Source organism: Ceratosolen solmsi, unplaced genomic scaffold (genome assembly GCF_000503995.2).
Source record: "Ceratosolen solmsi marchali unplaced genomic scaffold, CerSol_1.0 scaffold10, whole genome shotgun sequence".
In the NCBI taxonomy this organism is placed as follows: Eukaryota; Metazoa; Arthropoda; class Insecta; order Hymenoptera; family Agaonidae; genus Ceratosolen; species Ceratosolen solmsi.
The window spans coordinates 12,077,028-12,102,662 of NW_011948412.1; the positions used below are offsets into that span (position 1 = coordinate 12,077,028).

The 25,635-nt window shown below is 37.7% G+C and overlaps 2 protein-coding genes across 2 annotated transcripts in view; one reads left to right on the plus strand and one right to left on the minus strand.

Moving 5' to 3' along the window:
* The window catches only part of by (focal adhesion protein tensin), a 219,428-nt gene that overhangs the window by 29,747 nt on the left and 164,046 nt on the right, over positions 1-25,635 (plus strand). The window lies entirely within an intron of this gene.
* LOC105359662 (putative sodium-dependent multivitamin transporter) lies at positions 18,563-19,685 on the minus strand. The gene has a single exon (XM_011496310.1). It carries the CDS (start codon positions 19,146-19,148, stop codon positions 18,855-18,857), a length of 294 nt encoding a protein of 97 aa, XP_011494612.1. The 5' UTR covers positions 19,149-19,685; the 3' UTR covers positions 18,563-18,854.

The following is a 25,635-nucleotide window of genomic DNA, read 5'->3' on the forward strand; positions in this document are numbered from 1 at the left end:
CCTCTCCCCCCGCCCCCCCCCCCCCCCGGCCAATATCCCATCCCACCCACACCCCACCATCCCACCGCGTGTAGTCTACCCCATGCCGCCAGCACATGCTCAACGACACTCGTCGCCCCGCAACGAATAAGCCTCATGTTTATGATTTCGCTCATTGGCTTGATAACGTTGATTGCTTTTAAATAATTTAATGCCTTCATTTTTTGTGATGAATTTCCTAGCGGAAGAATTGCTTGAGTAATCGATGAAATTGGTTGTTATTTATTAATGTCCTGGATCTTACGTTTCGAGGTAATGGAGCTTGAGCGAGTATTTTGTAAAAAAAAAATAAAAAATAAAAAAAAACAAAACCAAGAAAAACCATTCCTCCCATCGTAAAGGATGCAAATCAATTGTTCTAATGTCCTGTAAGATGCGTGAAAAATAATTTTTCACAAATACTACGTATTTGACAAGCAAATTTTATAAAAATTTACGAATGTGTCGTAAAACGTTTCTCAATAAAATTCAGGAGACGAATACGTATGGACGACCAGGATAGATTTTTTTATTTATTAAATGATAAATCATTTTTACGTCGTATCTGATAGAGCCACGGCTTAACAAAAATATTTCGCTTTGTTGTGGCATCTGCTCTCATCACTCGGAGCATAAAAGAACGTTTTACTGCGCTTGCACATGCGAATGCCAAAAGTAAAATTTATATACTCTAAGCTTACGGGTTTCAAGATCTTCAAAGTTACATTTCAGAATTGAAATAGGTACATGGTTGTAAAAAACGAAAACTCTTGAATATTGGATGTTAAGAATTTCGGGCATGAATAAGAAAAATAAAACCGTTTCTCAAAATTATCTTGAAAATATTTTATCTCATAGTAGTGCCATAATTTATAATAATAATTTATAATAAATCGTGAAATTATATTTGTCGATTACTCACATATATATACATATACATATATATATATATATATATATATAATAACTAATAAATAATAAAATAATTTACTAAATTATATAATGTAAGTGAAATATAATTTGTATATTTCATATTTACATGTGCGAGACGCACAAGTAAAATTTGAAGGTCATAAATCGATTGAAAAAAATATTGTGTTTTTATTTGGATGAATTGTGGCATACAATGGTTGATAATTCTACGAAATTTGCTATAAGGCTATGGAAATTTATTTTTACAAAAGCCGAGCCTTAACCTTCTAAACAAGCATTTAAATTTTTTTTTTTTTATTTTTTTTTTTTTATTTTTTTTTGAAGTCGATAATGGCATCGAGTGGGTAAAATTATTGAGCAATAGGTAGGTTGTAAAACGCCGATAGGCAGGAGTAATATAGGATGATGACAAGTGCAAGTGAAAGTACGCGGGAAAATTTCTCGTCAGCATCACCAAATCGAATGCAACACGAGAAGCACATTATCGTGACTCCGAGTATACATTGGGAAGCTGAAAGAATTCCGTGAATCAACATTTTGTGCGCGGTACAATGATCCACGGCCCGCAATTATTGCCTATGGGAATCCTAATAGCATGTCCGTCCGGCTGTTTCATGCTTGAAAAGATAAAATGATGCCGGCTTCTTTGACATATCCTCCGGTTAAAGAGCGAATGCATGAGCGAATGAGCGATCTCGTGCTTGTGTCGGCGATAGTTTGTGGGTGGAAGGATTATTATGATTATTAGGGGCCAAACACCGGGAAAAGTCATTGTCTTCTCGTGAGAGAGAGAGAGAGAGAGAGAGAGAGAGAGAGAGATAGAGAGAGAGAGAGATATGAATGAATGTGGACGGTCGAGTGAAATACGTGATTGAAATTCCCAATGAATGTCACTGTTAATGATGACTATTCGATTTATCGAATTAAATATACATTAATTCATTAGCTTACTAATATTGCCATTGCCATTTTACTTCTCATTCATTTCTCTTAAAATACTCATAAGCTTACATGTTTTTCAATCATCCAATAACAAAAACACTAATCTAACGCACCAATTCTTTTATTCCTTATTATATTGCATGAATGAATTTCGATACTACACCGGTTACATACTTTATCTAAAACTCTGAAATTCTCTTAGCTAATAGCGCACTCGTTGGCTTAATTAAATCAATTTTGAGGATCGATGAAAAGTACCGATAGATGCGATCGTCTGAAATTTCCGAGGCGGTAAATTCCATTTACCTGTTGGGTGAGAGTGGTGGTCGAGATGCGGCGATTGAAAATTTATTCATACGAGTCAAAGTCGCTGCTGCCAAGGCATTAGAATATAACGCGCTCTCATAAATCTCTTGGCATGGTAATCAGTCGTGGAAAAGACTCCCACATGGCAGGAGGACAATCCATCGAAACGTGCCTCCCACTGTTATTTTTCTCGGCCTCTTATACGCTCTCTTATAGTCTTCTAAGTGGCGCAGGCTTAGTTAGCTTACCGGTTACTAAAATAAATCGAACGAGCTCGCGCTCCCTTCGGTCTCCCATATGTAATTGATCTCTCTCTCTCTCTCTCTCTCTCTTTATAAATCAGCCAGTGTGCGCGTCTAGCAGGGGCAGATCGCGCGATCTCTGACGATCGAAGTCGCGAGCTTCGACATCGAACGACATTGCCTTGTATCGATCACGAGGTGCTTTGGGTAGTCGTGACGATTTATACGAGCTGACACTCGGCCGAAACGAAGTCCAACTGCGTAATATTGACTATTGACTATCTTTATCGATGGGATCGGCAATATTTGACTGGTGCACGTGACAGATGTTTCCGACCGTCCACCCGAGTTGCAAATAATATGAGACGTTTAATTAAGTGATCGATATCGAGGTAGTAAACTCTCGGAGTAAAGTACAATTCCGAGTTGTTTGTCATCCAATTCAATTTTCACGAATAAACGGAAAAAACTTTACCTTCTTTATTCATTATATAATTTGCCATTGTGTTTGCTCTCCTATATATCATAAGGATGTATCGTCGTATCGTAATCGTCCTAATCTCGATATTATCATTAAATTATCGATTTATTTACATTTGAGTATTCATTTTATTAATGGCTTCGTACGTGACTCATAAAAATCACATAAAATATTGTTGTATCATGAATGAAATTTGGAATCCCTTTAAAAGAAGCTTTCCCGAATGCACTCTTGTTCGCAGCTTAAATACTTACGGGCGATCGGTGGCGTTGCTATTAAATTCTGGATTTTCTTGTAACAAAAGAGCTTAGATGAAAGGACTTTGGGATCAGGTAGATAGTCACACGAGACCCACGCGTGCTACGACGACCCCGAGTAGCAGACTACGCGTTTAACTTTTAATTCTATAATTCCTTTAACGGTCCCCGTGCTCACATTGACCTTGAGTATGATCAAGAGAATACCACACCATTTATCTTTATATTCTTACGGACTTGGGGATCTATGGAGGGTTGTCTGTGCCATAACCACTGCGCGTACGTTGTAAATGAGAAACTGTCTAACCCCATGGACCTCGCTGTATGCAGGCTGAGGACATTCATAAAGAATGCAAGAGCTTAAATTGTTTTTCTGGCATATCTATTATGCGGCGTGAAATAATGTATTTCATAAACCTAAATTATTCACAGCGGCTATAAATAAATACAAATTCAAATTTTGATGTAGCATAGGACGTGGCTGCATTACATTTCATGAGAAATTCGAGTAGTAAAGTAGTATGTTGATCGACTTTACTGTAAAGGTGAATAATTTAAGTTTCACTAACCAAATCCTTTACGAATTCGTTCACCGTTTGTCTTGAAATTAACCAAGTTGTTTGACTTTTCTATTACGATGTCGAGACGAAAGTTTCTTTCAATCGCTCTTTACGTCGTATATGAAAAAGTTTTCATTGACGAGATCTTGTTCAATGTATGCTGTTGACAGTACATTCATACATACATAGAATTATTAAAAACTTCAAAGTTCATTGAAATAAATGAAAGCTTTTCATTATGAATGTTTCACACTGTTATTTTACAAGTTTTTCTTTTTTTATTTTTATTTTTTTTTTTTTTTTTTTTTTGATTAATTAAGCTTTATAAACTAAACTTTATATATAATTATCTAAATAATATCATTACAGATTTATGGCCTCTACAGTGTCCGAATATTTTATAAACTTTAATATGAAAATATCGAAAATTATCGTAATGAATTGAATTTATAATTCCATATTTTGTGCACATAATCCTTCTTTTTTTTATTTTTTTTATTTTTATTTTTACTTTTCTATTGTACAAGATATACTTTTGCGATTTAATTCTCTCAAAATTTGCTACAAAAAGTCTCTAAAAAGGTATTTGTTAATTAGTATTCAAAATTTCGAAGAGAAGATTGATCGGACATGCCAAGTATTTTGCTTCGTCTTCAATCATGAGCTATATTTATTAAGAATATGCTCGTCCGTAGGAGTTCCGTAAAAGTCGAGTGGAAAATTTTTCAAATTGTCAAAATAAAACTTGGTATGATGCGATTAGCAGTGTAAATACTTTGTCATGAATAAATTTCAACTCGAGGGCAATAGTTAATTTGCTGCTTCATCACAATTCGCCCTCAGTAAATTATCCAATTATTTGAAAGTGCCCTAAAAAATGTATATGGCCGATCGAGCACTTCTTGCATTATTGAATTATATTTCACCTCTACTCGTTATTTATAAAAACGTATAATTGAAGCCTAACGTAACATTACCAGCAATTGTAGGAATGAGAAAAGATTCCCTCCGCATATTCGTGTTACACAGTGTTTTCTCTTTGCATTCAATAGCTGCAGCTCGCGAACATGACGTACACTTGCGGTTTTACGAGCCTCTTCTTCTCTTCGCTCCCGGTCTTATACGCGATATTCATCTCTCGAGTGTGCATAAGAACGCCAATGTCTGTAAATAACGCGGGTGGTGCACAGTGTAGCATGACAAAGGGTACGTAAGTGTGGCTTTCGATACGAGTTTACGTACACATGCATACCTCGGGCGTATTTGTATATATATATATATATACATGCTCGGTGTACAAATTACTATATATATATATATATATATATATATATATAAATTACTCGATGAACGTGTCAGCAGAGCGTCACGGTATTACTAACGCCTTATACCGAAAGGGCTTGTGTCACATTGGACGTTGTAAAAGTCTAGAGGTTGCTCAGCTGCACTGCACGCCTAGTAAAATCATAGGAGATTCACTGTCTCTTGATGTATTCGGAGTTGGTGCGTCGGAGCGGGGAATTATGAATTGCGCGCTGCAGCTTAAGCAACTTGGATGTAAAAGGCATTTTGCACTGATCGACCGCCCAACCATTTCTATGGTACTTTATGCGTGAAACTTGATCGATATAATAAATGCTTGGCGCGGATACGTCGCTGACGGCCAACCATAAAATGGCTGCGCGCGTTTTTAAATTATAAATGTCCGACATTGGAACTTACTTTTCCAATAACATTCTTTTTTATGATGAAGGCGTGCTTGAAAAGTTTGATCGAGGTTTCGCGTTGCTACTCCGAGCGTGCGATTTTCGATGAAAAAACGCGCGATATTTACAATCGCGTGTCCGATTACTCAAACAAACGATTTTTAAATTACGAAGCTGCTGAATAATTGTTAATACGTACAAGCCGCGCCTCAGCTTCCGAAACATTACATGCGCCCGAGCTCCGGGGTTATTTATTCCGCGGTGGACGGTGGATTATGTCGCCGTTATCGGTGGACGACCTGCGCGAGTCGCTTTGGTTCGCGGTTTCCCGCGCGCGACATCATCATCCTCCGACCGCAGAAGCTGCGAAACCCGCGTTCCGCATAAAACGAGCCGGACACCCCCCCCCCCCCCCCCCCTTTTTTCGGTCCGATGCAAAATTGCTCGAGCTATTTTCGTAGCCTCGGCAACAGCAAGGAGCAGCAGTCGTTGCCACCGTCGTCGATATACTCGTCCGATAGATCCTCCCCCCCCCCCAATTCCCACCCGGACTGTCTGCTTAGCTTTAGGTTCAAGAGCTCCTTGAAGACGAGCAGGTTCGAGCGAGCCGCGAGTCTAAGAATATGCTTCCTTTATTGGGAAAGGCTCTCGATAGACCTCTTTGAAATTATAGCCATTAGTCATTGCAGGAAGAGTCATGGATTTATCGTACCCGAGATGGATAATTTCATGTTTGTTATCCCAACTGAAATTGTTTTCTCATTTTTATTACATGAAGTAGCGAGGCTTATTACCGGCTACTTTTTCCCCTCTCCCTGATTAATGTACTCGTTCTGTCCTAACAGTAAAATCGATAAAGTTGTTTAATGGTCTTGGGGCGGGTTGGGTGAGGGAAGGTGGGGTGAGAAAGCCAAGATAATGTAATATAAATGTTGTATGTGCTTAGGAAGTATTTAAGACTTCGAATCTTACTGCTTCTCGCAAAAAGTACTTTTTATTTTCCTGAACATTGATCTCCACTGCGTACGGACGAGTATTATCATTTTATATATCGGAATTCCAAGATTTGAAAAACGTTATTCTACCGTTTGCTTATGCATTTAAAGATCCACACCCCCCCCCCCCCCCCAGCCACTATCTCACCACCTCATAAATATCTTCGACATTTTTCTCTCTCGAAAATTCATACCTTCTTTTCCATTATCTCACACGATATTATTTACAATATCCGCGATTCCGCTTAGCACTTTCGTAATATTATAATAATATGATAATAGTGTAATATATATTTGCGTTGCATTGGTGTACTTGCTTACCATCTTGAATGTGATGATTGACTGGCATTAGTACTTGATAACGAAACTCAAAGGGCTCGAGTTGTCAAAACATTAAACTACACGCGAGTACTCAAAAGCTAATTATTTGACGAAATCCAATGTTTATTTAATGAGCGCAACCTGAGTTTTATAAACAATATGACGCACTTGAGATTAAATAATAAATATGAAGTCTAAATAATAAATGAGGGCGTTATTGAAGAATTAATCGACACTTGGAGGTGCAGTGATATGCAAATAAATGCAGATTGGTTGAAAATGAAACGTTGATCTATCATTTTCTCGAGACAGATCTTCCCAATTCCAAAGGCACGTGCAATTGTACGACAGAGCCGGCCGTAAAACTCACGTCTTCTATCCGTTAAATAACCCTCGAATCAACATCCACCATTCCGCGCTATTACAGAATGCAGGAACATTCGTTGACCGGGATAATATTCACACCAGGCAGCCATTTAAGATGTAGAAAAGCGAGTTGAGCGCGAGCCCGCTCGAGCGACCGCGTGGCGCTTAAGTGAAAAATCTTGACACATGCGGGGAGCGAAGGAATCGTAAAGCCCTGGATTTACGAGCGTAGCCTCGGCCGCAACTATTGACCGGCGGCGTAACGGGGCACATCGCGCGGGTAACCAGCTGACAGCCGGTGGACGTGGAGAAACTTCCGAGTGGAAAGTGACGGGGCCGGCGCAGCTGATGCATCCATCTGCTCGGGGACTGCAGGCGTAGCTGCGCTTGGTCGTCGCCACCCCCGCGACGCAGCATCTCGTGGCCGTACGTGGTCGGTCGTTCGCCATTTTCTCCCTACTGTTTTTTCGGCAGCGATTGCGTCGTCTTTGCGAGTGCCCCGGGACTTTACATTTGCTCGAGGACGCGAGATTAGTCCGGGGAATTATCACTCGGTCGATAGTGAGAGCTCGGCTGTAATTTCAGCTTCCTTCGCTGCTCGCTCGAGCCAACGTTTTTATCCCGATAATGAGAAAATACGCCCGAGGATGCGATTATTTTTTTTTTTTTTCGACTCGGCTATCTTTTGTATTAGCCGGATAACGCGTGCTTTATTTATATCGAGGGGAGACTATGTTTTATTGGCTAATCTAATCGGGTCTACGCTGTTTACTATTTATGTAGTAAGTTGATTGCTGAATTGGGCGTAGCGCTCGACAATATTAATAAAGATAATTTAGGTCCGGTTACGTTACATTTGGAGATGGATGGGCAGTGTGAAACTGTACGAATGGAAATTTTTGTAAATTTTATAGATTTTGTAAAATCGTGTAATCTTATGCAGCAGTGAGTGGTTGAAATTGTCACGCTTTAAGTGTATTAAGAGCATTAGCGCGAGGGACGAATTTTATATTTTTCAAACAATATGTGAAAAGCAGCACAGTTAAATAAAAATAGGGATAAACGACGGGTAGTCCAAGATGTTTTTTTTTTTTTTTTTTTTTTTTTTTTATAAAAAAGATTTTTCAATGAAATCATGATTTTCACATGCCCCAGACAGACACTGACGACTCGTGAATTATTGTGGAAAATTGAGTGCAATAGCATATGTAATCCTTAAATATTATTTCTTCTTCGAAGAAACAGCATGAGCGCTCGGGTAATAATTTCGTGGACCAACAGAGTTATTCATTCGCCGTAACGTCTTCGACGTTCATTTTTCATGTTGCGAAGAAAAGCCGTGCTACCGAAGGAAATACACGTTCGCGATCACACACGTTCCGCTGCATAATCTCGGCAAGCAACAGACGGATATTCGTATTCTTTCACTACTGGAATGATGTCTGTAAGACGTATGTTTTACGAAGGAAGTGACCGGTGGGGGGTGGTGGCTGGGAGATGCGGGGGAAGGGGGGCGCAGATTGGTAAGGTACGGTCAACGTAGCATTCATGACTATTTCACATTCTATCTTTGCCGTTCTTTTCAAGAGCGAAGGCTACAAGGAGACGAGCATTGATTCCTTTATTGCATCCACTCGCAAACTCGCGTTTCCCGCAGTCTCGGAGAAGGTAATCGATCTTGTTTGGATGATAGAATCACGGCGCTCCAAGCACGATGTATAAATAATAATTATGACGGCGGCGGTATGCCTTGAGTTTCGTGTTTGCATAAATTACGCCCGGTAAGACAATGGGATTATCTCTCAATGAAGATGTACGTATCGTTATACGATTGTTGGATCGCCCGTAAATTCGCGGAGCTTAAGATGTTATTACAGTGGACGGTACGATGTTTGCTGATTATGCATAACTATTGTTAAAACTGCGTCGTCTTGTTGGGTACAAGGTAATTATAATTAACACGTACGGCTAAAAAGTGCTTGTATAGATACGTGAATCATCGATATGATAAAATGCTCGGTTATTAGTAGTGAGCTGGGCACATTTAATTAAAAATATCACTCGTAATTGTATCAACACCATTGTCAGAAATCTAGCATTACGTCGTTAAATTTAGAAACGCAGCTGTTTTATATCAGGCACGCGATTCCCTGTAATTATCTCGTAATGCGTGTACTTTTTTTTTCCGAACAGCTGAATGTATGAAGATCTAGCTGATTAATCTAACATTTACCAAGCTATTGTTTCTAAGATTAATAATCCGTATTATATTGTCTTAGGCGCATATGCTAAAATCAAAGTTATTATTGATATTTTGCTGATGTTGTTGTTGTTGTTGTTGTTGTTGTTGTTGTTGTTGTTGAATCGTTCTTACTAGCTCTAAGACTACAATTATTATTACTGTTACTATTATTACTACTACTACGACTACTACTATTGCTGCTGTTCATGAAAGAAGCCATACATTCGCGTGTTAACATTGAATTAACCGGGATTTCCAAGGTTGAAAGATAATGCAGAGACGGATGACTCGACTAAAAATATATTCACTGGGCAAATAAATTGTACTACAATGCTACATGTACGATTATTGAATAAAATAAAGAGCTTAGGCGTCGATAAAGCATGCAAAGAAATATCTTGGCAGTGGGAGATTGACAGCAGAAGGTCGTGAATAGCCCATAAGCTCGCTTTCTTTCTAACGCATATGTCCTCGATTATTCGTGTAGTCGTAATGCAGTGAGTTTGCGAAATAATTGTCGTTCAGAGAAGCATATGGCCTCTAGGGTCTACGTATCGACTTCCTCGGTGCGGCTCAATTTCCTAAATTCGTCCGTATTCTTGCTTTTCTCCCCTACTTTATAGCTGGACACACACCGGGCGAAAGGGAGAAAATTGTTGTTGCTGTAGAGCATAGCGGGACACGAACTTTAATCAGCCTGAGTGTGTAGATCGATTTTCATTTGGCTTGTTGGGAGTCGGAAGTTTTCTTATTTCTCTCTTTTATGGGTTGTTATGCTTGTCGAGGAGGGCGCGCGTCGCGCGTGAAATTTATCACCAACGGTTAACCGTTATTTAACAAAGACATTTGCTTCGGTTAATTATTGCCGGGGAGCTGCTATTTTTAAAGATCGCACTTTTCCAGTCTCGGAATGGCTTCTGACCGTGAACTTGAAGCACTCGCCGACTCGATCCATCGATCGGACAAACGTCAATAACAATTTCATATCTTCTTTACATGCTACTTTTACATGCATAATAAATTGCTTATTGTAAAAAATTCTATTATCGCCAATTAATAACGTATTATATCGTCTCATATTAATCTCATAATAAAACCTAATATTCATCTTCTTATTATTATTATTATGATAGTAATCGTTAAGCTAATTCGATAATTTTATTTTAAATTTTTGAGAATGATAACGTTCAAACGTTTTTCTTTTAATACGTTCATTCGTAAATCGTCAACAAGGATAAATATATAGTAGCAAGGTGAGATTGAAAATAAAATCTCGCAATTTAATTATATATCGGATGGAATTTATAATTTACTCTTGATTTCTTATTAAAAACATTAGACATGAGAAAAGAATTGCAATGACCGTCTATATAAACAAAAAACGTAGCGTTTAACGAGGCTTAATCCCTTGACATCGTCTTTGAATAATATTCAGTTTCGTTCGCTAAAATAAAAAAGAAATATCTATCCTTACCGATTAATAAGATCTATTAAAGGTAATTTGAAACTATAGGACTCAAGTCGCATCCTTTAACAATGGAATTTTAATCGAGCGAATCTCTCAAATTCGCCCTCAAAATGAATTAAAAAGAAGGGGAACGAAGTAAAAAAAAAAAGTAACTTCAAAGTCAAGCAATTGTCTCAATTTCCCTCGGACGGTATTATTGCGTCCGAGCTCCAGTATAATTAAATGGTTAGTTTCCAAAACAACAAAACTCGCGAAAAATCGTAATCACGGCGATGGCAGGTCGAGCGTCCGACAGAACACGAGGAAGGTACCTTCTCACGCGTCAGCGACGTAGGTCCGGTTTCTCCAGGAGGGTGGGCCACGCCTGTCGGCAAACATCGCGGCTGCTGCATAGAGCGAGATGGAGAGAGATAGATAGAGAGAGAGAGATAGAGAGAGAGAGAGAGAGAGAGAGATAGAGAGATAGAGAGAGAGAGAGAGATATAGAGAGAGAGAAAGAGGGGAGATAGATAGAGAGAGAGAGAGAGAGAGAGAGTGTGAGAGGGCGGTTGGTTGGGCAGAGGGCGCGGGGAAGAGTTAAGGGACCAGCGGCACATACCTGGCCGCGTGCCACACTCCTGGCTAATGCCTCGGGGATAATTCGAGACGCACGTGACTTTGCCCGTCAACCCCGTAATGGCCCCCCACTTCTAGTTTCCGCGAGCCGTTTCGTAAAGCGCTAGAGAGTGCGAGGGCTTTTATTACGGCCGCGCCCACGCCCACGCTTACACCGATTGCGGGCACAGTCATCCGTGGATAATCGATTGACATTTTTCTACCCCAAGGTTCGCCGTGCCGTATAATGCGCTTCCTCCGCGCCCCCTCCGCGCTTCCCGAAATTACTCGTTTAATAACCCGTTCTCGCGACTAGTGGCAATTTTTTCCATCAAAATGCAACTCTCGATAATAACTTGCTCCGTACACGATTTACCTTACGTATATACACATGGCCGGGCATACGGACAGATAGGCAGATGGACAGACAGACAGACAGAGAAAGCGACAAATGGCAATTATTTTAGGCTTACGAATACAAGTAATGACGAATACCTTTGGCAGTAGTTATAATATCTGGTTCTTCATTCGCTTTGTTTTTCTATTTTTTTGTTTTTTTTTTTGTTCGTTTTTTTCGTCATATCGCTTGTCCCCTATTATTGGAATGAAAAGGCATTCATTCGGTTAACTCCCACGTGAATCATCCATCGAGTATTTTCTCGTCGGTATCGTGCAGCTGATTTGTATTTGGATTAGTCGCATACGTTATTTAAATGAATTTACATTGTCGCTCTTTCTAGTATTAGATTCATACGTCATTTTTTTTTCTTTTTTAATAGACTTCTCGTGTGGATTTTCAATTTTACGAGGACATTAATTTATACTTATTTATAGTAAAGTTGTAGCTGCTCCAAGTTCCGGGATGCTGGTTTTCACTTAAAAAAAAAAAAAAAAAAAAAAATTTCAAGATGGGAATATTGCATAAGAATTAACATTTTTTTTTATTTCTACGTAAATGAGCAGCGTTACATCGGCAAAGGCTCTTCGACGAAGTGATTAATTTCAGAAGAAATTGAAAATGTTTATAAAGATCATTCTACACAAGTGATTGCAATGTCTCGTAACGTTTTCGCCGACAAATTTATACGCACATTCAATGTTTTGCAAAATTCATTATACTCCAATAAAATACTTTATTAATTCATAAGAATTTTACGAAACCCGCTTACTGCTTTTTTCTTTGTGAAGCCTTTTTCTTTTTGAAAAATCTTTTTATAAATATTAAATTTGTATACAACGAGTACAATAGGAACAAAAAATATATAGATTTTAATTTTAATTTTTCTATTTCAGGTACGTAACCCTTCCAGGGAGTTTATTAGTACACTCACGCTCGCATCATTAGTTCTCATTTTGACTCGTGAGTAACGCATTCACGTGAAGTAAATATCATTTCATAAAAATTATAATTCTAAAGAATTCCTTAAAAAATTAATATTACACATTGTTTTCTACGTTATGAAGCAAAAATTATAATATTATATAATCGTTAAGCATTATGCGTTTAAGAAGTATTTTCTGCAATGACATTGAAGTAGAAACTTTTAAAAAGTTATTAAACGCTCAACAAACAAAAACCAACAACAACGATAATAATAATAATAATAATAATAATAATAATAATAATAATAATAATAATAATAATAATAATGGTAAACTAAAGCGACATAAATCGACAATAACAAAAAAAAAAAAAAAAACATCGACCATTTCATGCAATTGTATGAAATATTTATAAGAATTTTAGTCAAGCGAAGAAAGTAATGTAATATACCTCATAATGATAAATAAGCCTATTACACGATTGATATCGATGATTAGCGATATAATATATCGATATGGTAAGTAACATACAGTGATACACTTGTACTATTAGTAAACGGTAATTACGAATATTCAACGACGATCAATGTAATAATCAATGTCGATAAACGGGCGTGATTATCGCAATGCACTTGTACACATGAGCGCGTGCCCATGAAAAAAAAAGCGCTTTCTCAACAGGGCAAAAGAAACTAGTACATCCAATAATTCAATAACATCGCCAGCCACGCGGACGACATGTCGTCGTAGCCGCTTACGCGCATCGAACCGATCAGTATCAATTATGTGAAAAAGTCGTAGCCAATCGTGAACGGTGGCGCCTGACTGTTAAACAAAAAAGAAAAAAAAGAAAAAGAACGAAAAGAAGAGGGCTACCCTCTCTACTCGCCGTCAGCGCCAAAGTCGAAGAAGCCGTTATGCGAGGTGTCGGTCTGCCAGAGATCCACGGGCGGCTTGCCGTGGGCGAGTTTGCCGATCTCGATCTCCCCAGGTGCGCCTTCGTCACGCCGCAGTCATTTCTCCAGCTTGTACTCGTCGAGGACGAAGAGTTGGCTGCTGGTGACCTTGGCGGCGTCGGCGCGTCGGCGCCGTATTCTCCGTGCCACCTGGGGCGCGAAGAGGCAAGGATCGAGCTCGAGCGCTGACTCGCTGGAGAATTTGCGAAAGACGAGGCTCGCCAAGTAGCCCACCGCGATCGTAGTTATCGTTCCGATCACACTGTACCACATGAAGGCGATGCGGTAGAGGTAGAAGTAGTTGCTCGGCTGCTCCTCCGAGGTCCTACCAACACACGTTTTCCGAGTTTCGTTAGCTCCGATTTGTCATGATCCATTCGCCCTCAAATCTCATGAATGCGGGGATTTTATGTGGCTTTTATTTTTTGAATTTCGTTGAACGATGAATGAGACGCTAAGCGAAGGATTTTACTGGCCTTTAAAGCGAGAGAAGCGGGGGCATTGTGTTTTGTGGAAAGTGGCGCGAAGGAAAAATAATTAGGAGAGGCCGATACTTGGCATCGTGCGTTTCCTGAACAATGATAGAGCGTTATCATACATTTGGGTTCGATGACTCGATCCCAGAGGAGTGATTTCAAATTTTCGATTTCTCATGTTGGCTTCGGTACTTTATTTAAAAATCCAATGTACGTACCTTCTTAGCTTGTACTTCCTGTCAAACAATAATACGCACGTTATGACAATGAAATAATTGGACGACGACGACGACGACGACGACGACGATGATGATGATGATGATGATGATGATGATGATAATAATAGAGATGCTTAATTATTAGATTGACTGGTAGATAAAAAGCAATGGAGTTGGTACGGAGAAGATAAGAAGTAGAGTAATAAAACGATAGTCTTGATATTAGAAACGAAGCGTCAATTGTACGTTTAAATGACTATTTATTAGAAAAGCAACTAGCATCTACCGAAGCTAGGGATTTTTATAGAAATATCGTTACAAAGAGTTCCGGATTTCCGGGACATTGCACCTTTTTTTCGTTTTTTTTTTGTTTTTTTTTTTGTTTTGTTTTTGTTTTGTTTTTGTTTTTTGTTTTTTATACAGCGCGGCTCCGTATTCAATTGTATAGATTTAAAAGCATTTGAATTAGCTCGAATGATAGCTCAACAATGTACATTGGATTTTACTTGACACGGCCCTTTTTCTGGAACTTTTATTATTTGCAACTGGGAAGTCTGCAATTAACCTATTTGCAATGTTGCGAACGACGATCGTGGCTACTCGATTTTACGAGACTTTCAGTTGACAGCTTAATGACTCGGTCGTAACGTTAAACGGACTATTCTACTTTATTAAATACTTTTTACTATGCACGTTAATCCGACTTAATAATCAGAAAAATAATTACAAGTTAAGACATATCTGTTGAAAATAATTAAATCAAAATTGAACGTTTTTATTTAAGTTTTAACGAAATTATATTTACGTAAGTTTAGCATAGAATTTTCTTTATTTTTTGTATATTGTAATTTAATTTTATGCCTTGTTTAACTAACCACTAAGCAAGATATTATAGAAAGTTTCTTTTTTTCAATATTGAGTACAATTATTAGTGTATATGAGAAAGATCGTTTATGAATCAAAATATGAAAAATCATAATAGCTATATTACTACAAAAACTTTGAATATTTTACTTATGAAATTTCTCTCTCTGTCTCTCTCCCTCTCTCTCTCACTCTCTCTCTCTCTCTCTCTCTCTCTCTCTCTCTCTCTGTGTGTCTATATATATATATATATATATATATATATATATTTATTTATTTTTATTTGAAAAGTTTGTAAAAATATTGTTGCACCTAAAATTAATAAAACAATCGATCGTTTTTCCCCTAAAAGAGGAAAGCCGCGATAAAGACCCCCCCCCCAATAAAAAAAATACTCACTCGAGAACGGACAGGAGGGAGGTAATATTAGGCAATATAGGCGAGATTGTGTAATTGCATCCAGCTGTAGAAACCGGAAGAGGTGGCGTGCTCTTGGGTCGTGGCTGACCGAAACTCGCCCAGAAGCATAGGATCAAGGATGTCAGTAGGCCGGTAACCGCCCCCTTCTCGTTCGCTCTTTCGAACAGGAAGCCCAATGTAAAGATACCGAGGACTGGGCCGCAAATCGTCCCCGTAATGGACACGGTAAGCTGTACCAAACTGCCCAGACTTCCAGCTAGGAAAGCTATGGCTACGCTTCCGCAGCCATTGATAATCACCAAGATCTTGCCGAGGAGTGCCGTTTTCTCGACGGGGAAGCTTTTGCCGAGGCAGCTGTAGATGCGCTTAAGGTAATCCTCGATTATAACAGCGGCGAGGGAGTTGAGGAGGGCCGATATCGTGCTGAGGCTGGCGCTGAAAATGCCCGCGACGAAGAGGCCAGTGAGCCCCGGGTACGCGGACATCTTCGTCGCGGCAAAGTAGGGCATCAAGCGATCGTAGGAGCTTATACTGCCGACTCGTACGGGATCGCAGTCCTTGTAGACGGCGTAGAGCACGAGGCCGCAGAACGAGATTGTTAGTCCGAAGACTATCATCAGCAGTAGATTGAGGTACAGCGCCAGACGAGCCGATTTCAAGGTTCTGAGCAGAGAATAATGAACGTGAATAAAGTCTCGGTATCGGCAGCTTTCGTCATTATTGTACAGAGTTTCTTTATAATCGTTAGTACTTTTTGTCGTTCCCCGTACTTTCTCCTCGATCTTCGACGAATTCTGAGTTTAAAATGATCAATGCCGAGTAATTTAACCGAGAGCAACGTTTACGTGGGTGCAACATGGAATATTAATAAATATATTTCCATTTCGTTTGAGTAAATAATGCATGCTTAAACAATTCATTGCCAATTATATTTTATATCTTCGTCTATCCTCGTATGCTCTATTCCCTTAATAAAAAGATGAATTTTTTTTTTAGAATTTCATAACAATTTTATTCAATTGTCGTTCGGTTATGGAAATTTTTATAACTTTAATCTCCAATCACGTAAGCAATTTTTCCGGATGAATTTTCTCAATGAGAATAAGAATAGAAGAAGAAGAAGAAGAAGAAGAAGAAGAAGAAGAAGAAGAAAAGAAAATAATAAAGAAAAACTTACTTCACCGTTTTTAGTCGTTGAACTTCAACTTGGTTTACACCATACATCGAGCAATACAAGAAAAATCCACCAAACAGTAGACACCAAAAGGTCTGACGTATTGTTGGATCAGCTCGGAAGCTAAAATATTTTCTTGTAAATGTCTTGTGAAGGAGATGGGGTAATCGCTTATAGCGGAGCTTTATAAATAAGAGAAAAAGCTCTTCAAAACTACTTACCGTCAGCTGTAAATATTTTTTTTTTTTTTTTTAATTAACCGTATACAGACAGTCCGACATTATTTAATCATAACTCGGACTGTAAAAATTTGTTTAAGATATTTCAATATAAAATCATCGTGATGTTTTTTACATTTTACAGTGGTGAAAAGTTTCGTTAACACGCCCAATGTGAAAACGGCACTTTACCGGATTTTTCAAAAACACTTAACCGATCGTACAGACCAACTTTAAGCTCTTAATATTAATAATTACGAGGAGAGCCGCTCGTTCCAAACTTACCCGTCATTTCTCAATCTTTGACATTACTTACTCGAAGAGTTTGGTGCGATTGTTGTCACTCGCTATCCTCCATACGTTCGCGAGTCCCCCGTCGATGTCACTCGAGGCCACGACTATGATGCAAACGAGCGAGGCGACCATCAGGACGGCTTGGAAGATGTCGGTCACCAATACGGCTTTGATGCCGCCGATCGACGAATAAAACGCGCATATCACGGCTATCAGCAAGATGCTAGCTTTGCTCGAGAGTCCCGTGGTCGCTTCGATGGCTAGGGATGGGGCATAGAGGACGACACCCGCGTAGAGCGTCATCTGAAGGAAGTTGGCGAGGCTCGTTAGTTGTCGGGCCGCGACCCCGAATCTCCTCTCGAGGTACTGTGGAATTCAATATACAGGAGGCTCGTTGTGTTCGAGTGTTGGGGGGTGTTGTGTTGTGCTGGGTCAAGTCGAATATCGAAGGCTAAGCGAATTTTCATAGGCTCTCGGCGTTTTTCCGCCCCCTTCGAGCGTCTCATTGGCGTTCGCTGCATTCGAAGCTTTTTAAGAAGAAAGGCGTGCAGCGGTGCATTTAATATTTTAAGCCTTTAGTTGCAGGCGGTAAGTGCGATTGAAAAGGAAGATTTACGTAAGCACGGCAAGCTTATCTGGAACGGTGATGGGTGAAGCATTGCGAGTCGTCATGTGCGTCGTGCGCCAAGTACGTAAAGCTAATACTAATGGACGGTCTCGATAAAGAATAAAACGTGCATGCTGCCGTTGGAAAAAGTTACGCTACGGGTGTATTTGTAAAAGCGACGGACGAAGGAATGTCCAGAGTACGAGGAAAATCGTGAAAAATAGTAGTGTCCGAGTTTGGAAAACGTTTGGAAGATTTAATTAACTTGATAATTGTTTTAGTGGCGATTATTCTTATTTTTTCCCAGGTTTTGTTTTATCGACTCGAATCAATTGGGCAAATTGCGATTATATTAGCTATTCTCCTGATATTCAAAAGATACGTTTGAACGTCGAAAGAAAAATGTCTAATCGGCAATTTTTATGCTAATGTTAAGTGGACATTTAGCCGTGAAAGTATAGAAAATCATTTAATTATTGTATTTTTAATGGGTTAGTTAATTTCCCATAGTGGTGTTGGCTTTCTTGAAAAAAAAAAAAAAAAAAAAAAAAAAAAAAAAAAAAAAAACATGCACGATTAAATAGGGATGCGGCTGAAATGTAAATTAAGACATCCAGCTCAACAAAAGCTAATTTATATGAAATATCTTGAATATAAATGTCGACCTTAAACTATGAAACGTAAACGCCTTGGATCATTAAAATGATTACGTAGTCTATTGGCCGAGGACTATACTCGTCCTAAATCGACATTCACTCGTGCTTTTAATTATTAGATCGAAATATTATTCCAACTGATGTGTGATTCATGCGGCCATGAGCACCGCTATTTCACCCGTAATTCACGTAGAGCAATTTCGTACAAATTGCCGCGTTAAAGGCGCGCACTTGGAAAACATCGGGCAAAAAACCTCTGGCACTCGCACACGTAAACGACAACACAATGCCGACAATACAATGAATTATTTACCTCGTAGACGCTCATGGTGTTGAGCTTGAAGAAGACGGGCAGGTAAACGTAAGAGACGACGAGGGTCGCCATGATCATGCCGTTGTAATACATGACGAATTGCATGCCATAGGTGTAAATCTCGGAGCTAATACCCAGTATTGAGATCGCTGAGACGAAGGAGACCATCAAGGCCACACCAAGTGGAACGATGCTCATCGATCTATTGGCCGAGAAGTACTCCTATTGGGCGGGCAATAACAACTAAACATTGCGAGTGTCGGGCAGTGGCTTCGTATCGGGCCTATTATGAATTTTATTAACTAGATATTCTCTCGCGCGTTAATTTGAGCGTCGAGGTCCTTCGGATGCATCTTCGGCATTAAGGATTAAATGCGGCATTCCAAGCAATCGCCATCGACAATGGCTGCAAAATTCATACGGTGTATCGTACCATTTGCGCGAACCTAACGCACGTGATATTGGCAACATTGTTATCTGCGAGCATGTCCATCTAATGGAAGGGTAATCGCCTATCTCTTACCATTTATGATAATACCATTGCCGGGCATTTCTTCGAACTTTTAACGTTGGCGAAATTAACAAATAATACCCTCTGTCGCATGCTAATATAATGTGAGCGCGATCGTTTAAAGTCACGCGATGATAATATGAGCGAACATACGCTTCGATATTCTATGGTTACAATATTTACAGCCATTCTTCTCGCTAAGTACTATATATAATTAATGATTGAGCAACCATTTGCAAAAGATTATCAGGAATAGCCGAGACCAAATAGTTTGATGTTTATAAAATAAGTTTGTGACAATGTCACTTGAAATGAAATCATATCGTAGTCGTGAATCAAGGCTTATGATGCCAAGTACAAATCAATGAGCGTTTCGTTTGGTATTACGCTGGATCGACGCAGCTTTATTTTAACGATTAATTGCTCGAGACGATTGACAGCCATCCAAGAGGATATTGGATGAGAAAAGTATTTTTCGCTCTCTTTATTATTCATTGGCGCGCTCAACCCGATTAATACTCACCTCCGTCGTTTTTTGTCTATTACCGGTGAATCGATAATAAATGCCGATGCCCGCTGAGATTAGCATTACGATGGCGATGACGACGTAATCCGGCCAGTTAAGCTTCGATGTCTTCCAAGTCGTGCCAAAACAACGCAAAATTATGAAAATTAGTTTTGTTTTAAGCATGTTCTCGACTCCATGCGCAAATAAGGTGCGAAGATAAGTAGCTGTACGACCTGTTTGCAGCATACGTTTCAGAGTTTATTAGAGAGCAAATTGGGCATTTTTCGTTTACATTGAATTCTCTTTGAAATGAAAATGTACTCTACTTTCAGAATATCTCACATCTATAATGTGCAAAAATATTCCATAGCTGCAGACTTGGTGTTAATATTAAAAAGCGTGAAATATTGGACGGTACACGTATTTGATAATATTTAAGAATACATTGTTATTCAATGTTTGAGGAAGTTATTAATTATATAAAATTTAATGCCTTTGAAAATAATAATATAACAATTAAATATTATTATTCAATTATGAATGTTATCTGAGTTACTCTTACGTGACTGAACAGGGACTGACTAATTCTAAAAAACACACTCTCATTCTCGGCTAAAATTCTAACTTTAAACAAAAACAAAATCTGAAAAGAACTCATTAATATTCTCAAAATGCATTAATAACAATTTTTTTTTTTTATTTTTTTTTTTTTTCATTTATTAATTATTATTGGCTAGATAATGATAAACCGTTAAGATACGATATATTGCCTTATCAATAAGTTGTGCTTGTATTTTGTCTCGCATGTCGAAATTTACGCGATAATTGAATAAAAGTGACGGTAATTATCAATGCAACTCTACTAACCTCCATTTTACGATGAATTTATCGAGTTAGGATCGATGCATAAGTGAAACGATTAGCGTCAATTATTATTTATCGTTTTCACTTCACTTTGCTCGATGCGACTGTCTCATGGACTATATTAAATAGAATTCGTAATTATTAAAGGACGAATAACGAATAAATCTGTCGAATGTGCTCGAGTCGACGTTTGCTATGCGTCTGCTTCGTTGTCGCAATTATTTGAAGCGAATGCACCACGATTTATCGTTTTTCACGTTACATAAAAGATGGCTCAGCACTTCAAATTGTATTACCACTTAAGTATCATTACTATAACTGAATAAAATTCAAATGAATGTATATATTGTACAAGTGTTTTAAAGCAGGAGAGAGAGAGAGAGAGAGAGAGAGAGAGAGAGAGAGGGGAGGGGGGGAGGGGGTGGGAGAATTATAGAATAAAAATACTCGCTCATTAATTAATTATTAATTATAAAGATTGTATATTATTCGCGCTGCTAATTATGTGTTAATAATCGTTGCTGTTAAACGCCATTAAACCAATATCCATCATCCGGAATTAAAACTTAATTGACATTAAAATCTCGCGAAATAGCCATTATTACGATTGGCTTAAACGAATCCTTTTTTGTCCCGAAGAAATCGCAAGCAATACCTTTTTATTACTTTATCATTATGCTGACATATTATGCAGAGCCAATACGAGCAATCATGAGAAAACGACGCGTCTAAGTAAAATAAAGAAGCACGAATTGGCCAAGTAAGTGTGCAAAGGGAAGAGTCGAGCAGGAGTCGGTAAGTGGCGAATTCCCGTCATTAAGTCATTAGATGCTATATGCGCAGGATAACGTATCAGGCCTGGCCGATTATTAGTCGACTGCTGAAGTTGCCATCCGTGTAATCACTAACCCTGGTTACGTTTTCTTAAAGTTCATAAACCATGTTTTACAATTTATGAGTACGGCCAGTATTTGCCGTTGGAACAAAAAGTCATTTTCGTTATTAAAGCGATCGGGTTGTTAGAAAAAGAAAAAAAAACGAAAACCAAAAAGAAAACAGAAAAATTAAAACAACGGCTATTTAAAAAATTGAGCCCATTATATTTATGTGCTCATATTAAATTGAGCGTTATTTTATTTAATAATAATATCGTATATGAATTAAATAATGAATTTATTCAATGATTAGGAGCAAATTTTTAAAAGGCACGTTTACAAAAATTAATTTTACTTAATCTTTGGACGATCGAAAAATATTCTTAGTAGCTTCATTCCGAACAAGCAATATTATGACGTACATTCTTAGCGCGCGCGCGCGCGCGCACACAAACACACTGAACGTAAATATTGAAAAGTTCGAGATCATTTAATGACGAGTGTGACGAACTACAAGAAAATATTTTTACTTCTTTAAAAGAGGTTTCCATATTCTTGAGTGGCACTTAAGGCGTTCGAATGTGTTGCGTGTAATCTTATGCCGTCAGGTATATGGATATATGTATTCTTTGAGATGTAAGAGATATCGAGAAAGAGAGAGAGAGAGAGAGAGAGAGAGAGAGAAAGAGGCAAATGAAAAGCTTTTTTCTTGTCGAGACGTTAATGCGAGGCGTTAGAACATGCAATAGTTGAAGCAATAGTTTGAAACATAACTCCGACAGTTTTGACATCTTTAAATAGTAACCACTGATGCCGTTTAACTGTTACCTACGATAAATTCCCCTGTGAATACCTGTTTAGTAATAAGTCGAAGATTAATATTCACCTCGACTAAAGTATACTAATATATTAATGCTAAAGAAATACATTATAATGGAGATTTGCACTACTAGTCTGAAGATATCTTTATGAAAAATTATATCCAAGCATATCAAATTATAAATTTTATATACAAATGGGTCATTCGAATGCGCTGTTATTCGTTTCATTAACACATTGATCTAAATAATCCAGATCTAATAGGTATGTTAAGAAAATATAGATAATTCAAATGTGTCAAAATGCACTTCAAATTAATGCGATAGATGTACCTAATCGACGAATGCAAAGTAGGCGAGGATTTGAAATTGAAATGTCGTTGTGTCATAAGAAAATATAATTAATGTCATTATTGACTTAAGTCTGAATACCTGTCTAAAAAAAAATTTTTACCATTCTTTTGTAAACCCGACTGATAGTGCCCCGGTAAAACGGCTTTTTCTATCATGAAGAGATTATCATATCAACCAAAAATCCGGCTATTCGAATAGGTTATTTCTCTTTTTCTAGTATCTTTTTTTTTTTTACGTGTAAACTATTAGTTTTTTTCTACAAGAAGATTCCGGGTCTGAAGGACACTTATTGTTTTATTTCCCATAATGTCGCGCATGCGTAGATAGGACCGTGCGTAGATAGGACCAACAATTCGATCCTCTATCCTCTACTTTCATTCTATTCGATCTCAGCTCTCTGATCCTCCTTTATGCGCGCGTGTATGGGTGTGTGTGTGCGTGCGTGTGTGAAGTATCGCTTGCTCGAAATAACTTTAGCCCACGCATCTCTCTCATACATGCACTAATGATGGCATAACATTCTCACGCGCACTTCAACAATACCAACTGGAAAGGAGCCTTGGAGTTAGCACGTGAATGTTGTTGCTACCAATCGAATATGTAGCGTAAGAATTGCCTCCAATGCTTTTTCAATTTTTTCTTTTATTTATTTTTTTCCCGTAGTAATTTTATATTTTATAGGCCATTTTTTCAATTAATAGGGGCGCCATGATATCGGATCATAGATCGCACGAGACGAAAACAAAATTATTAAACAATATAGGAGACAAAGTAAGATAATTATCATGTCAACTAAAATTGTTGATTAAATATAAGATTTATGGGGTTTTTTTTTATTTTTTTTTTTTTTTATTTTGTGAAATATGACAATTACGTTTACGAATCAGATATTCGAATAAAAATGACAAAAATACATGTTACCCGTCTGTTTCGTGTAGTAAATTATTAATAAACAAAACAGCTACAACAACAATAACAGTATATAACTGTTAATTAATTTTACATTATTAATTAATATACTATTATCTCTTTGAATTTTTGCGGTCCTTTCTATCTCCATCTCTGCTTGGAATGACTGATGGCTCCACATGTGCGTGCCAGCTGACGTTGAAAGTTGCATTTTTCCATAAATTTTAAGATATCAATTTCAATTCGAATTGATTTGATTTCGTTTTGTTACTTGGAAAATGTAATATCACTCAATAACAAAGTAGTATTAGAATAACGGTTTATGGAAATATTTTACATATTAATCTCAAAAATTTGTAAAAAATGAACATTGAAGTATAAAAGTAGGAGCATTATCAATACAACTACAACTTCTCTTTCACGTGTATATATATTTTCAAACTTATTCAAGCTGCTTGCAATTAAATTGAAATACGAAATTTCGAAGAGATATGCGGCTTATCATTGACAAGAAATTATAGGCCGTAACCGGATGAACATATCTTTGCTACTTAAATTATTCATTATTATTTGTTTTAAATAAACACATTTTAACGGTTACGGTCGTTTTAAACGCTAAGTTTGAAGCAAAAATTATCCTTTTATATCTATATGTTGCAAATGTCTTAAAATTTATTGTATAACATTTGATTATATAAAAATTTGCAGAAGAAATAAAAGCAAAGTATATGATAAGATGCATCGTTATTGAATGTCACAATTGTTAAAACATTTCAATTCCTTGCGTTTCTTAATTCTTAAACTAAAATATGATAAAATTCTTAATTTTTCATTAGCTTTACATCTACATATATATATATATATTGCTATAATTTCTTGTAAAGTAATAACGCTCTTTAATGGACGTAATTTTATTTCCATTTCATTTGATTTTGATTGGAGACTTAAGTAAATCAAACAGATTGCCTATATAATGACAGTCTGAGTAATGTACAGTGTTTATCAATATGATTAATTATATGCTTATTGTAAACCTCATTAAAAGCGATGATTTTTAATAACATAAATATTATTATTTTTCACCAATTTAATGCTTAATTACCTATTATTAATGCAGACAAGAGTAATTTAAGAATTATTATATAATTATTATAAAAGTAAATTAAGAAATATTACATTAAAAGTAAATGAAACGATATTAATGAGTAATTAATAAGTATTTGTTGACAAGCTTCTTTGTTCGAAACAAGATATCGAATTGTAAGATTCTCTACATCAATTATCTCGTGTTAAAATAATTACCCTGTTTACGGCACACAAAGGCCGACAGGATTTGATTGGAGTGGGGGGTTCGGGGGCAATATACTCTCGTCAATTTACATATATAGTACCATGAGAGTTACTAATAGAGATTCTTTAGAGGCTCTCAAATGTGCTCCAATTTTATGAGATTAAACGTGCAGAGATCTTTAAATTGAAACTCTGGAAGTTACTTTTTCATTCGCTTAATGCAGAAATAACCGTTAACTTGGACTTCTTGTTTGCCTCGTAAGGCGTATGTTAAAAATATCGACTTTCCATCTAAAGCGTCTTGGTAAATTTTATTGGAACGACGCCAGTGCTCAAGTATCACTATAACCTGCCGAAAATCAAAGTTCCGAACAATTCTCTACAAGTCGGGGGGGGGGGGGAGGTGGGAGAGAAGCGAAACCGAAGTTCGTCCAAATTTAGCACAGACGGCGGCGCAGTCTTGCTTTGTGATCTCGGAACGTCAATTATGCCGAAGAGACACGTTAAATAATCTTGTCTTGTGACTGCATCGTACGTGTGTAACTTCGTCGCGTCA

Excerpts from the sequence above, each read along its gene's own strand:
- LOC105359662 (XM_011496310.1), bottom strand. The coding sequence starts at position 19,148 with ATGAGCATCGTTCCACTTGGTGTGGCCTTGATGGTCTCCTTCGTCTCA.